General features: G+C 39.6%; 1 protein-coding gene across 6 annotated transcripts in view; it reads right to left on the reverse strand.

The window, feature by feature from the left end:
- The window catches only part of INO80D (INO80 complex subunit D), a 45,986-nt gene that overhangs the window by 17,724 nt on the left and 11,792 nt on the right, over window positions 1–16,470 (reverse strand). For all 6 annotated transcript variants that reach the window (XM_075429715.1, XM_075429710.1, XM_075429714.1 and 3 more), the window contains 4 exons: window positions 11,894–12,642; window positions 8,707–8,815; window positions 3,097–3,321; window positions 957–1,066 (listed from right to left, as the gene is read on the reverse strand). In XM_075429715.1, the coding sequence (XP_075285830.1) occupies window positions 957–1,066; window positions 3,097–3,321; window positions 8,707–8,815; window positions 11,894–12,642 (1,193 nt within the window). The remainder of the gene's footprint in view (window positions 1–956; window positions 1,067–3,096; window positions 3,322–8,706; window positions 8,816–11,893; window positions 12,643–16,470) is intronic.

Genomic DNA, 16,470 nt, shown 5'->3' on the forward strand with positions numbered 1-16,470 from the left:
ACAAGCAAGACCGCTTAAATTAAAAAAAAATAAAAGATTAAAAAAATCAGAATCATGAGGCAAATCCCAAACACAGCTGCACACCACAATGGTGTCTCATAGAGAGGTTTTGAACTGCTCTGCAGACTACTTTTAAGGGGCCTGCAAAAATCAACCAAGAAAAACAAGGCACCTGCAAACTGAAAAGATTGAAAAGGTGCTGCAGTCTGATAGCAACTGGAACAGATCAGAACTAGTTACTTAAAATACCAAAACTTTGAACAAAAGGAGTCACTCCAACAAAAGTGCCAATAATTCTTCATCTAAAACTAAAAAGACAGTCTGCAGAATTCTTAAGTATTCCCAGTCAGAAGTCTGCCTGTTTATAACCTCCAGAATCAAACCTCACATCTAATGTGCTCCCTCCTTTCTGCAACCTTCATGCATTCACTCTTAACACCCTTTTCAGGCTTTGCTTGAAATCCCCGGTACAGGCAATTCTTCCTCATCTAGAATTTGGATTCTGTGCCTCCTTCTATTCTGCTTCTTTCAACAATGCAAGGTATCAGATTTCCATCTTTCTAGTCAGTGTAAGCCATCTTTTTATGCTATGTGTAAGAACTTGTTCCCATAAACCCTTCATAGGTAGGTAGTCTACCTACCACGAACTGTATGAAAGCCATGAGGCTGAAAGCCACCTGCGAAAGATGATAATTTTTCTTGCCCCTTCTAAATACAGCTTACAAAGTAAAACAATGTGACTATGATAGATACCAGTGGCAAACTTCTTATCTTCACTGTCTACAGATCCAAATCACACAAATTAAAAGCAAAGTAGTTGGTAAGACACTAACAAATAGGTATTTCTTTGTGAAAATGTATTTGTCAATGCAAAAATCTAACAAACAAACAAAACCTCCTAAAACAGAACAGCTTCCGTGCCTGAATGCAACTCCCCAACAGAGTTAAGAGGATACGCTGAAAACAATGCCTGGTGAACGGAAGGGCCTTGTTAGTGCACTGTTCTCCCTTCGAAGTCCCACTACAGGTTGTTGGTTCTGCATCTCTCTGCCTCGCTTGGCTTGTGCTGAAAAAAAAAGCATACAAGAGTTTAGAGACAAACCCCCAGTCTCAGGTGGTTACTTAGCACAACTATTGCACTGAATGTGGCACAGTAGGATGAAAAATTGTAACACACGTGTATGTGTGTGTGTGTGTGTGTGTGATGATCCAGCTGGGTGCATACCACTACCAGACTCTACACAGGGATACAGAATAGATGTCAATGACAGGTGAAGGTGTGGCTGCAGCAACAGGATTATTGTTTATTTCACAGGTCCTTAATTTTAATGGGAGGTGCTGTGTGCTACTACCATGTAGAATTACAATACCTTGCAACAGAGCCAAGGACAGCAGTAGGTGAGTGTCAACACAGGTGATCCTTAACTTGAGGTCAATCGTCAGAATACAATGTATTGGGTATGCCTACCGGGGTAGTCAAGTGCACTTCCAAGCCTGTTCATAAATCAAAACATGCCGAGCATCCCCAGAGCTTACATGCAAGCATGTGCTCAGACAAACTTTGATTGAGCTCTGGAGTGGCAGAGCCTGAGCGTGCTCAACATGGGTAAAAGCTCTCCTTCACCAACGTGCTACAGCCCAATCCACCAGCAGGTGCCCGGAGCTGAGCGCTTCCTCAGCACAGCCTCAATGCTTTGAGCCTGAGCTGCAAGCAGGCGACCAGACAGCAGTGTGGATGAGTACTGCAAGCGTTACACAGCTCGCTCGGTGTTAGCCTGCTCTTGAGGCATTTGTCACCTTCATGTAGACAAAGCTGGCGATTCCAGGGCTGACTTTCACCTCTGTACACGTTGTTTTCTAGGTTGACAAAAAGCTGGCTGTAGCCTGACTGTTTTCTTTCAGCCATTTCTGTCATCAACTGCATTTTGACTGAGCAGTGTTTTAGTTAGCAGTATTACTCCTGTGAAAAATTTAATAACTGAAAAGACTCTCTGGTTAAATTAACCAGAGTGGTGATAGCAGGCATATCTGGCTTTGCCAGTCTACTCAAAACAACGTAATCTTTTTTGCGTAATAAAATGCAAAAATAATGGAAAAAAAAATCAGCAAGAGCTTGCCAATTCTGACAAGATTTTGCTGTAGTTTCAGTTCAGAGACATTTACACAACTTCATAAACCAGTAATGTACCTCCACATTACAACTCTGAGCAGCTCTTCAGTATCACTCCACCTCCCTAACAATGAACCCTCCAACCATCATGAACCACAGCCCACTGTCCAGAAACAAAAGCATCCCATAATCAGAATATACTTTCAGTACCCTGCTCCAGCCTGCCTCTCATGTTAGCCCCCCCTACCTCCCACAGTCACATATCCTGTAAAGCAAAACCACAACAGCAAAAGGATGCTGCTGATACTCTAGACATAACGCCAGGGTTCAGACTTACTCTGTTCCTGCACAAATATGAATCAACCAACTCTCTGTATGCCGAGAGCTGAAGGGATGTTGACATTATCTAGAAAGAATTCCCACAGAAGGTAACCTTCAGAGTTGTTAGAAGATATTTATTTTGTTGCCAAGTTTCATTTAATGTTGGATTGAGTTAAATCTAACAAAAAGCATGAGTTTAGGTTCGATTTGCTGGGAAGAGAATTAAGAGGAGGCACAGACTTTTCAAAAAAAGCTGTCTGAATCTGAATTGAAGCAGTGAACTGCAGACCAGACTGCACACCTTCTAAAGAACTGAGCTTAGAAAAGTATGACATATTTGAAGGCAGCCAAAATACATAGATTAATTAACAAGAATAAATTTTCGCAGGCCACTAACTTCTTTTGTGACATTTAAGAAATGGGCCCAGATACTGCTGAACAAACAATCCACATTTCAAAACACAAAACTGGAGAATGCCCATCTTCATGGAAAACACTGTATGCCATGTTTATTTCAGTCCACTGACAGGCACTTAGGTGTCATGTTTTTTCTGCCTTGTGCATGCCTACTGGTTCCAGAGTTCAGCATTTCAGCTGCTGGATACTCTGCCCATCTCCACCCTGTCCAGACCCTGGGTTAGTGCAGTCACAGGGAAAGGTCTAACCTGGTACGAGCGCACGTAGCTCTTCGGAGTTCTTGTATCAGTTGCCCCGCACGCTCCGGCTCTCTGCTGGCTGCCTGCAGCAATGCTTTCCGGAGTGTATGCCGGCATTTCTTCTGACGAGATTCTGCCCGCTCCAGGCGGCAGAGGTGCTTGTATTTCTGCTGAAAGTAAGTGCAAAGTCTGGTCACCCTGGAACTCCTGTCATCTGCATTGTCATCATCAAACCTGAAAGAGGGAAAATAAAAACAAATGGACTTTAAGTATTTTTCTTCCAAGGAAGCTAATTTGTCATTTTAATAGAATTCTTAAGTTGGCATCCATCTTCTAGCCCCACAAACATCGAAAGGCTGAAATCAGGCAGGGATGCTTGAGAAATGGTAAGGGCAGGATCCTTTTTGAATTCTAAAGGTACTTACCCTTCTTAGTATGTCATTATTAGAGATTACATCAATTTATCATCAACCCTGACACATTTAAATGTCTGGAGCCTGCTGTTCAAAAAAATCTATACTGTTAACCTTTATTTACTGTAAATGTCTCAGCAAATGAGACAAACTCTTAAATCAAAGTGCAATTAATGGAGAGGACAAGGGTGGGGAACTACGTAGTGGAAATTTATTGAAGAAAGGTCATGCTGGAGAAGATGGTCAAATTCTAACGTGCCAAAACTGCTGACCTTTTGCAATTCCTCTTACTTTGCCAGGTGGTGTTTTCCTTCCTAAACTAAAATACACACTCACAGAGCTAGCAGTTGATACTGCTATCCCCTTGCTGCAGAGTTAAAGTTGAGTTACAGTACAGCCATGGAGAAGAAATGCACATTTAACTCTACAGGTACCGAGGGAAAAATCGGACCAGGACTCAGTAATGGCCAGACGAAGGACCAGCCCAATTCTTTGCATGCTTAAGAAAGTCTTTTCCCCTTCGGCTTTCTGAATGTCCAGGCACATATCGACAAGACCATCAAACCACGCCAACACATTCAGTTAAGTGAAGTAAAAATCATACAACATAATAAAATCATCACTGGGACTTGTTAAAACAACAAGGTCCATGAAGCTATCCAGAGCATGCACTGAACCTAAGCAAGGTAGACTTTGTTCAGTTTTTCCTTTAAGTTTTTCCTTATAGAACAGAGAAATATTTTCCTAACTTTCCTATCTGTAAAACAAAGGAAGGGCAGGGGGAAGAAAAGAAGTCCAAACATATGAAGCAAATCAAAAGCTCCCAAGGTTCAGATTGCAGAGCTTGGCCAGCGAGACTGAATGAGCTAACACCCAAACATGAGCACAGCAAAGCAGACCACAGCTAGCCGATGAAAGAAGAGATGCGAAATACTGGCCATGATATTTACTAAATAAAGTAAGGTCCAGAAATGCAGGCAGAATAGCTGTCCCTGAAAGGAAATACGACTAAGACCTATTCCTTTCTAGAAAACCTTATTCCATTCACATGCATGCTAAATTTAAGAGACTACATCCATTTCCCCTAAGGCTGCCCACAAAAACTCTGCAGGAGCAAACACTGCCTTGACACAAATGCAGATTTTTATAAAATTTTATGTAAAGTCAACCATACTATGTACTTTGTTTGTTAAAACAGATTACAGATTATTTTCTAGAAGCATAAATTACAAGTAATTAACCTCTGCAATTAAACGCTTAGCAGCACATACAACCTGTTAAGAATATTTAACATATGTAATGTTTAAAATATTTTCACACTGAAGATGAAAAGAAAATGCATTTTTAAGATCTCTTAGGAAAGAATGCCTACTGGGAAAACCAACTTGTTTAGAAAAATTTAGTTGTGAGTTAATTAATATAGATTTTCCTTTTTTCAATATATCATCAGAAAACAGGAATACATGGATGGGATCAGTAAGATATAGGTAGGTCTAAGGTCTTAGATATTTAATTCCTGCTCTGGGACAAGATTTTTAAACAAAGTTGCAGACATACTGATTTAATTTTAAATATGGCTACAAATTAACTTTGAGAAAAGACATGAATATTGCTTAGGGAAAAAAAGTGTTTCTTTTAGGTGGAAAGAGTGTTTTTTAATGCAAATTTCTCTATATTTGAGACTTTTTACTTCCCTCCCATTGAAACAGACAGAAAAAAAGTCATTACATATTAAAATATTTTGAACTGCAGTTCATGAGATCATTTTTAAAAAGTAGGTGAAGATAATATATGCAAGATGTAGAAAGAAATCATGCCTGCAGTGGACAAGGGCTTCTTCTGAGGCAAACAGTTTCTAAAAGCCTATTGAGAATTTTGTTTCCAGGCCAGTAAGATTAACCACAGCAAATTTCTATGTTCAAAGAAACCTAAAAATGTCACAATAACACCTCCTCCCCCCCAACAAGCACTGAAACCGAAAGGTACTTTTAATGTCCTTTCATAAGCAAGTTTACCAACTTCTATTTAGTTTATTCTCTTAAGCTGCACACATAACTTTTAAAGTTCAACTTAATGTGTGGCATTTCATTTTTTAAAATATTTCTGAAAGCGCACGCAAACCATCTGATAATCCAAAATACCTCTTCCCAACCCTCCCCTTTAAGACTGTCATGTCTAAACATCAGGGGAATTATTGCTGAGTGTTCATGAAGAAAACAAAGGCAGCACGAAGCTGCAGAAATGAAGAGCATAATCATAGAGCAACCAGACAGGCACTATCATGGAACCAGGAGAACACGCTCATTACTCTGAGACACACAGCAACTGTACCTCAAAATCCTCTGTAAGGAGGGATTTGAAACATCTTCCCTTCTTGCTCTTAGTTCTTCTAATTATTGGGAGTTATTTAATCCGACTTTGACAATACAGTGTTGATATTTGCTCCTTTCAGTGAGCTGGTATGAGAATGGACTCCAATCCTCACACTCCCTTTTCAAACTGGCTACTTGAAACACTCACTTTATTTCACCGCAGGACACGAAAACCTGCTTTGTTTTCAAGTCATTTGTTTTCTAGTACTTTCTAAGCTACAACACCCAGTAATCGAATCATCTAGGAGGAAGCTCCACCAGCCTGCAGCAGGGAACAGCCCCTGCTCTTCCTCCGCAATGGCCTGCTCCCACCCCAGCAGCCCTGCCTGCATCACTGCCAGAGCTCAGGCCTCCTGTGCCTGCTGCCAAGGGCTGCCGCCTGGGATCCTACGGCCACCGGAACCGATATTCCTCAAGATTAAAGGACAGAATAACAAAAGCAAACATTTGGCCTGCATTTCCTCAGGTGACTGCCACAATATGAATTTACAGATTAAAAGGCCAGAAGGCAAGTGAACTCAAAACGGTCTTACTGTTCAGCCATTACTTTTAAACCCATTTGGTGAATTCTTGAGAGTTGAAGAGTAGCTAGAGTATCACACAAGAAGTCCAACAGAAAGTTAGAGGATTCCCCCCACAATCAGACATGCTGAGAACAAACTGTCCAGTAATGCAGAAATTAACTGTTCACTTTGTTTTACTAATTTTTTACTAATCTGTTGTGAGCAGCATCCCTCTCACTGTCTTCCACAGAGTCAAATGGAAAAGGACAGAATGGAGTTAGCTGGTGAAGAGTGACGCCTTTCACACAGGGACCGCAAGCTCAGATATAAATGAACAGAGAAAAAATAGCTTTAATTTTGCTATGAAAAACAGTAAATAAATTCCCACAAGTTTCGGTATGTTATTTCAGAATCTAAATGTTGCGAGGAAACAATCTCCATTGGTTTTCTGGCAAAATTAGCCTCCAAAATTCAGAGCCATAACAAGTTGTTGTCTGATAAAGTTCAGACAAACCAGTCTGCACCGCCAGATTAGCAAGACAGAGTCATTCTGACAAATCAAATCACCCAAGAAACCTTAGTCTGAACTAATTCATCTTCAGCAGCAGACAGACCACATTGCCAAAGTGTCAAAGTGAAACATTTCAGGTAATAAAAACCGCTACAGAAGCTTGTAGAATAGGAACTGAAGTTTTAGAAGGCTGACATCAAGTGATTATATCAACGTTTATCCATAAACAAAATCAGAAAAATACCATACAAAAATTTATCCATCATGATTAGTTAAGACAGTGTTTAATTGAAGTGCATAAAATGCTAGAATGGAAAAGGAAATGTAAAGACATGGTATTATTTTCTCTCAGTATGTGAAAAGAGTAGGAAGAATCCAAAGGAAGTTAAGACAAATAGAAGACAAAACACACAGAGATGACCTTTATAAATTGACAAAAAAATAGGGATCTATGGAAGAACCAGATCAAATGTCAAAGAGAGAAGAGTGTAATGGAATTTATTTACTAGATATATCTGCTTTGAAAATTATGTATGATTTAAAAGTCTGAAAGTCTGATCATGTTTTCCCAAAACAGCTTATTTAGAAGTAGCCTTTTAAGTTAAAACTAAAGTTTGTGAAAGCTCACTATCTCTCTGGCTGCTGATGCCCTAAAAAAGCAATGGCCATTCACAAATGAAAAATCCCCTTCTTTTATAAAAGCAAAATCTACATGCTGCTACTAAGCTTCGATTCACTGAAGGCTCTCAGTATTTAGTATCCTGGTGTCTGTCCTGATGACAGAGATACAGCTCTCTTGTTCACCTTACGGCTGGACTCCACTATCTTAAGGGTCTTTTCCAACTTAATGACTATATGATTCAATGACAATCTTTAGAGATGGCAGGAAGTTCTGGAAAGTTTCAGAATTTTCGTGTAACAACAATATAAGGTTTCATTAACATCATTATTCTATGACATTTAAAAATTAAACAAATGGGAGAGAGGTGTAGTATCAAGAAGTCCAGCTGCACAGTGAATCACGTTACAGAAACTACAACCAAACTTTAGTGAGACCCCAATTTCCTTTTGTTATCAACATGCTTCAGTTTCATTACAATACTACGCTTGAGATGCTCTGCCTTAACTTTGCACATTAAAATTTATAAAGAGACATATGTTATCATAACCTGCTGTAAATTTTGATTCATGACTTAGCAGTATATGGAGAACACTGTAAGCCATTCTGCATCAACAGCTAAAACCTGCTCTGCTTATCCCTTCTATCACATCACTTCCTTTCAGTGCTCCCAACCATCTGACAGAGGTTTAGTCAACACTTAATTAAGAAAAGAAATGCTGTGCCCTTCAAAAGCAACACATTAAAACAACATCCTGCACAATTACCATAAGGATTAATGAGTAAAATGTAGCATGTTTACTAACAAAGTTATTCATAAATAGCAGGAAAGATAAGAAACCAGTAACAACTCCTTTCATTTGGTTCTAATTCAGTAAATACATCTACTCAGCAAGGCACACAAGTTCATGAACAAATCCCACTAAACTCGATTAAATTTAGGCAAATAAGCTTAAATTCTTTCCTGATGCATCCTTCTGATAGCAGGCTGCACAAAGGTCTCTAAGTCAGGTGGAAACTGGGACAGCAGGCGACAAGCTGTTTTGTAGCTCTTACAAAACAAATGAGTTCAAACAATCCATTGTTTCAGCAAAGCACTCAAACAAGCGCTTAGGTTCCACTGACTCCACTTGAAGTGAAGCTCGTATTTACATGATTCATTCCATCAAGGCCAGCATGAATACTAAAGAATCATACTCACTCATGTCTTTCATAGCTGAGGCTTTCTCGGATAGACCATGCAACCTGGTAAGCGGAGGTTTGCTCTGAATCCTCCAACTCTTCTCCACTATCTTCAGACCAATCCAGCCCTAAGGGAATTGAAAATGTGAAAGCTGGATGAAAAGTGTATCTACCTCATATAAGTCTCTGAGAAATCTATGGCAAAAAAGGTGAACGTGTAGTATAGTCACAAGCGCAATTATGTTTGATTAACTCATATGATTTCTCAATTACACAGGAAAAGTTACAGTAACAGCTCCATTACAGTTTGCAAAGAGCAAGCACTGATTTTTGTCAAATTTGAGTTTTCCTTTTAAAATCCATATTGGCTTCTTTATCCATAAGAAGAAAAATCACCATATTGGCTTCTTTATCCATAAGAAGAAAAATCACCAGCTTTCTTACCTACAGAAAAATATCATAAGCTTTCATACCAACCACACAGAATCTTTAGAGACAAGGTCTAAGAGAGAAGTCCCTGCCATGAAGAACTGACTGCCTCGCAATTTTTAAAATGATATGATCTAAATGGGTCACCTCCATTTCTGTTTATATTCTGACCTCTCCTCTGTGCCAAAACACAGGGAGAATAGGAAAACCGTAAGACAGAGCAGCTCAGACAGAGATAGATACACAGTTACACAGGATGTTCCTCTGCTCAGTCTCTGTAATTGTCTGCCAAATGCATGTATTAGCATGAAAAGACAGCTAAATAGAGAGATGTAAATACTCCTGCACTTTTAGTAAGCAACATGCTTTCGCTGAAGGATGATGCAGTAGGATCAACTTGTATGCACCAGCAGCCTCAGTTAAGTCAAGCTAAACACAATTATTGAACAGAACAGCCAGAAACAGAAATCCAGGCAGGTCTCAGGTGGAACATTTTATCTGGAGCTTCATCCTTTGCAGTTTTTCCTACTCTCTCTCCCACATCCAGTGGAATTCTCGCCAATTCCTTGCAACAGGTGGGATAAAATCCCATAGCTGCACTTACAAGCCAGTATTATCACTTTTTCACTTTCTTGCATGCTCTTTGAAAATGAAGCAGCAGTTGGGATAGAGTTAAGGAGCACTTCATCTTTGCTAAAAGTACACAAACCAACTACATCTGAGATTATTCTGAAGTCAGATGCTTTGAATTTGGGAAATGCATCAGTACTTGCTCACCTACTTTCAGAGTTAGACACACACACACACACACACACACACACTTAGAATGCAATTGTCAGGAGGACCTTCATCATTTAGCAGCAACACTTTATCATACAACAGAAATACCAGAAACTCTATTTTTCAGGAACTTCACCATCCTGAAAATTCTGTTCTTCATTCCTATTTTTAAGATACACATTTGAACTAAATTAAGGTATCTTTTAAGACATCTGATAAAATGCCAGAATTATACTTTCAACTTCAGTGGTTTGTTTACTCTAATGGGCACCGCAGCAATGAAGGAATAAAATCTAATACAGATTCAGCTATACTCACACTGAAGACTGCAGTTACATTAATCTCCAGTTACATGGCTCTGATGCAGTTAGACATAAAAGTGGCTGCATCTTTTTAAAGATTCTATGCAGTCATCTCCAGTGCTAATCTATCATAAAAAAGAAATCCTGAAATTCTCTAAACTGACATAACCAGTCTTTAATATTAAGGCATATTATGAATAAATAACAACTATATTTTCCACTCTCACATAATTAGTATGTGAATTCTATTACTTTGCCAAATATAAAATGTTCTAATTGCATACACACACAGTTATGCATCCGCATAACTCTACACTTATAGGTCTGATCAACTTTTTCACTACGCCTCTTTTTTAGGAGAATTTATTCTCTTCACCATGTGAGATTGTAAAACATTAAACACAGAAAGTGATCTTACTACAGTCTTTCAAAACACAGGTCACTTTCTAAGCTATTGGGGTCTGTGACACTCAGCAGTGCCTCTGGAGTTGCTATTCCTCAAAAGACCTGCATCATATGGAGGACCATCAAAGCGATTTTCTGAAGATCAGCGTCCTTTGGAGACATGCTATGGGATGCTAATTATCTTCTGAACAAATAGCCAAGCTATCCCACGAGGGCCAAAGGGCAGATCTTAACAGCAAATTTAAAAAAAGGTTAATTGAAATAGCAAAAATTACAGATGTTTGCAGTTAAATAAGATTTTATAGGAAGAACGTCCGGATTTATTTGAAGACTTTTTTTTTAAACATCATAAACAGCGTTCCTGCTCTAATATCACACACTGACTCATGTTTGCCTTTTCTCTGTCAGTATTTTACTTGGTAGAAAAGAACAGTCTAAAACAAAGTGGAAAGTAAGGTAACTTTGGAGGGTGAGAGAGATAACAAGGACAGCGAGGTGTACCTAGGTCAGTACCCATAATCAGACAAATCAGCCACAAAGTCAGCGGCCTTTTTAAAGCTTTACAGAGCACTACTGCCATAGCAGCAACTTGGTTATATTCACCTACATTTTCACAAGCAGCAATTGATTATTACAGTTTCTAGATAGTAAGTAAGGAGGAGACTATTCCTGCACTGGGACGTGGACAAGACTCCACCCCTCCAATTACTTGCTGTAACAGTGCTGCCCTCCTGCAGTAATCTTTTGCTTTTGTTCATCCACATTCCCTACGAGCCCAGAATAGGCCCAGTCAAGAAAAATTCTCTTATGTTCCAATTTTCCCAGTCAAGTCAACCAGAAATTTGGATCTGCACAGAACAATGGGCCAAATCTCCAAACTTCTACTCGCACTCATTTTGTAACGTGCTCTTGTCACATATTTAACATTCAATCTAACCTTGTCCACTCATGTAGGTACAGCTGTGCCACTTTTACTACTCCCGTTGCAAACCTTCTGTACCATGTCTGTATCATCCAAGCAATGCTTTCTATACCTCATTTTGATTTCTCAAATGGTTAACAGGACATTAAGAAGAATAAACAACCAAAATGCCATAAACCATAAGCGATGGGTCCCAGCATTCCCTTCACAGAGAACAGGGCTAAACAAAACACCAAAAGATTATCCAGTTCAGGGTCATTTTGTAAGGACCACACACCAGTGCAGGACAGGGCTAGGAAGACATTCCCCTTTTGTCTTTTGATTTCAGGTTAAAAAATAAGCAGGCAGTGCATCTATTATCTACCCACCTAAATGTGGAAACAGATCAGTGTCCAGCTGCTGTTTTCGAGTGCACAGTTTCACCAGTCTCTGTAGCCGACTCATGCAGGATGAGTGCGGAGTGAAGGCTGTGGCTTTCATGAGGACCCGATCAGTCCTTGGAGGGTCTGTGACAGGAGCCCTAGCGGGTGGCAGGAGAGGCAGAGGTCTCTTGTTAGACAACTGCCGGGCTTGTGCTATAGTGTGTGTGGTGGGTGCCACTCCCTGCATTGGTAGGCTGGTGTTCGGAGGTTGAGGTGACTTGCAGACTACGCCCTGCGGTAGCCCTGTCGGCTTTAACGAAGCTGATGAAGGTGGCAGATGGGAGTGCTGCTGCTGCAGAGGCTGCTGCTGCAAAGGTGCAGGAAGGGGGCTAAAGTGCTCTTGGCGAACTTTTAAAATCTCTGTCTCTCTCTGGCGCTGCCGGTTTTGAGCCAACTTGCTCTGCAACTTTTTCCTCACTGTCGCCCCTTTCTTTAGGTCATCATCCTCCTCGTTGAAAGCAAAGGGGTCTTCTAATTCTGCCTCCAGGTAGTGGAGAGGAAGCCTAGCCCCTGGAGGGGAAAGCGACATCCCATCCAGTCCATTGGGCATCTTCAAAGCCAGGGTGGGCACTGTCAGACTGAAGGCCATAGCATCCATCTGATGCCTGACCTTTACCTCCTCTATGGGATCATTCTTTTTCTTCCTCTCCTTTTTCGGTATAAAGCCAAGTACCTGCAGGTGGCTGTTGCAGTACCTTTAAAAAGTAAAAGCAGTCAGTTATTAATTCAGCTCTTGTAAGTAAAGTCTGAAGAAAACAGGCATCGCTAAAGGGAAATCCACACACTCATCTCATGGGAATTTAGATCGAAACACAAGAGGTTTTATAACAAGTGTACACAACTGCTTCTAATACAGCAGGTAAATGTGGTGTGCCCTATCGGTAACAGATACGAGTGACAATTTGTAATCTCAATATATAAAAGTCTTCAGTCTTTATAGGAGATTGACACACAACCATTCAAAATATTTACTCTCTAATAAGGTAAATACTCACAAAACAAAGCCAACAAAACAAATGGACTGTCTGATACATAAAACAGTAAGAACTCAAGCCATTAACTGTGATCATTTCAAAAGCCCCCAAGAAAAAGCACATCGAAGACTACTTCCTTTCATTCACTAGCTTTTTCACTGGAAGTAGTTAACATTTTCATCAACACACACATTATTATTATGAATTCCACTATAGTAGGGAGCAGTTTCTTACCTGGACAATCTCACTATAGATACCTGCTGAGCAGCGTCACTACCTGCACTTAATGAACAAGTAGCATAAATGTTTAAGTTCTGCTTTAGTAGTTCAACGTGATGAATTTTGTAGCCAGAGGATTAGCTGCATGTTCTTCAAACAAAAATCTAGTCTAAATGCAGTGCTCTGCTGCTAGAAAATGTTTACACAGTGCCAGGAATATGTATACATAAAATCCACAAACCTGGACATTATGCTCTTCTAATACAAAAAAGCTTTTAAAGCCATGTTATTTAAAAAAAAAAAAAAAAAAAGGGAAAAAAGTCATTGAAAGTTTGGCATGAAAATTAAAAGAAGAGTTACAATTTAAGGCCACAGACAACATACTGAGAAGCAAACAGTTAATTTTTTTTCTGATTAAAACAAAGCAGGTGACAGAAATATAGGAACCATGATCCGATCCTTTTCTTGTTTCACACAGGCAAGCCCTCCTGCCTCTGTAGAATGCCACCAGCAATCACACTTCTGCCCTTGCAGGATCCCATCCGTAACCCGCAGCTTATAGATTAAACCAAAGATATGAGGAAAAAGTGATGTCTACATCAATATATTAATGAACAAGCTAAGGACATATCCATGAATGTATTCATGGATACAAATAAGTAGAAGATACGGAAATACACCATGAAGGTATAAAATCTGATCAGTATGAATTTGAGAAAAGTAAGATTTGTTGAACAGGTAGATTAAAATTAAATTATTCCTGGTCCTCATGGAGGAAAAAAAATAAACAGAAAAGCCCAAACCCAACCCTCAAAAAGGTTTAACACTTCAGTTTAGTGACTTTCAACTTGCTGTTCCACCCCTAAAGCAGCAATGTGTGAACTGCTTCTAAAGGGTCCATAAAAGGTAAAAAAGAAAAAGCAAATTCATGTATGCTCCTCAACAATCTCCATACATGTAGTTTCTTGAGGGATCCACACCCACAAGTATTCATGAATCAGAAAAGACTGAATAGTACTGCTACATATTATTGTCTAAATAATTTCTTTATTACATTAAGTTGTAAGGAATAAATAAGTCTAAATGAGGCAAGCTGAAAGCCAGCAACGTGTGGAGTCCTTATTGGAATACACTCTCCTACTACGAGATGCACTTCTAAAAATAAAATTATATAATGAGTGCTCAATAAAGCTTCCCTTAAAGTCAACAGCACTATTCCCATAACCAAAATTAAGCACTTTTAAAATATTTTGTTTGAACAAGACTGATGAGATCAGTTAGAACAGCACTTTTAGTATGACAGAAGAAAAAACAATAAACAGACAAGACATACAATGGAATATTTTCCCCCTTATTCTAATAAAGAGAGTTTTGCTCAATGTGAATGCTTCCTTTATATTGTTCAGAACTTAAATATTGCCACCTTGTGCTTGTGCAGGAGTGATGAGGTAAAACTGGCTAGTCTGTTTTCAGTGTGAAAACTAAAGAGAAGGAAAAAAATAGAAATTGTGAATAAACCTATGAAAAGGTAATTAGCTTGCTCACATCCTCTGAGTTAGAATATTAAGAGTTTTGCTTGTTTGTTTAACAGCATCATTTTTATATGGCAGAGAATAAAGCTTTGCCTCTTACAACTGACTATACTGCATCATTGAAAGCCAGCAACATCTTACACAGGCATCACCTCTAGACACAAACCCACAGATGCCAGGCTACAACATCATGAAAATACAGATCACATGCACTTGCAGACTCCAGTGCACACTGACTTGGCTCTGTGCCTTAGGGTCTGTCTGTCATAAACTCCAGCATAACCGAGGCTGAAACACCTTGCCTGCTGGACTAAAAGGAGGAAGAAGCTGGGAAGAGCACTTAAGTCTTCTCTGGGTAGAGAAGACTACATGCAGGCAGTTTTGGCCAGGCATAATTTATTACCATCAACTCAGCCGTGTCCTTGCCAGGCTCTAGTTGGTCCCATGCGGAGCCAGGCGGGCACACACCCCCACTTCCCCATCCTTCAGGTTCCAGGATGGCTTTTTAGTTGGCCCTGAACCAAACTGGCTCTGACTTTGCACGGTGCTGCAGACATTAACTGACTCTGCTGGAACCAGCCTATAACCAGCTGAGTTAAGGCAATAAACTCTTTGGACCAGATATAACGCCAGGGAAGGTGTTAGTTATTCATGCTCCATGGAAGACAGATTACTGGGAAGACTGGAATAGCACCTGCAAGTAGCACAGTCCCTTTCACATGGCTCTGAGCTTGAAACCCGCTAGGGTCAAAATGGCTCTATGACAGCCATTTCTGATGTGCCTGTCTTATGTGCACAATTTGTCACTTCCATACCTGTGAGTTATTCTCAGCTGACAGTATCACACTGAGTATCTAATACAGGTTTTTCCCCCTTCCTTGGTGAGTGCCAAAGGCACTCACTCTGTGCAGGTGACGTCGAAGGAAGTCAGCACATTTGGTAAGAGCAGTGGGTTGATATCCATTAAAACTATCGTAACATGAAGCACACAAAAGGTGATGGGCTCTGAAGGCTTCAGCTGCACAGTTTCCCAAATCATTGGGAGGGCACAAATCCAGACAGCAAGGTTTTCCACCCACAACTGCATTCTGCTTCTCAGTATATCCCAGACTGGTAGCAAGTTGTGTCACTTATTTAAAGGAAGATCCAAATAAACTGGAGAGCATCTTGCATATAAACAAAATATTCAAAGATTCTCTTGAAAGAGAAGAATTAGAGATAACATGGTGTCTAACCCAGCTAAATTGTAATAACCCTATACTTAAAAATTAAGTTGAACTTCATTATCCATGTATGTATTTGGATAAGAAAGAATTAGGAGACGTGTTCAGAGGAAATACAGATACAGAACCCATGTCTGTATCATCCCATACATACCCTTAAAAAAAATAAGATAGTGAATAGAGAAACTAGCTTCAAATAAGGCAATGAAGTCATGCACTATTAATAGATTTAATCTGTAGAATGCTAATGGTTAATAAGAAATCTAATAATATAGCAGCATATTAAACATCTTTGTGGCTGGTGGCATCTCATTTGTCTGGGGTCAAGTGACAATTTTTTTTAATTATCTGTGGACAGACTATGAAACTTTTGGCATATAATGCATGCATCTTGTTAAGACATTTTATTTTTTTATGATCTTTAAAAGTATGTAAGAAGACAGCTGTCAGAGCATCATACAGCCTGCTTCTGATCAGGTACAGTTACATGTCTAAAACTGTGACAAAATGACCATCTGACAGTAATTTTGTACACAGAAAATTAAAAGCTATGAGTGAAAAACTCAGACACAGCA

This window comes from Opisthocomus hoazin, chromosome 9, assembly GCF_030867145.1.
Source record: "Opisthocomus hoazin isolate bOpiHoa1 chromosome 9, bOpiHoa1.hap1, whole genome shotgun sequence".
Taxonomy (NCBI): domain Eukaryota; kingdom Metazoa; phylum Chordata; class Aves; order Opisthocomiformes; family Opisthocomidae; genus Opisthocomus; species Opisthocomus hoazin.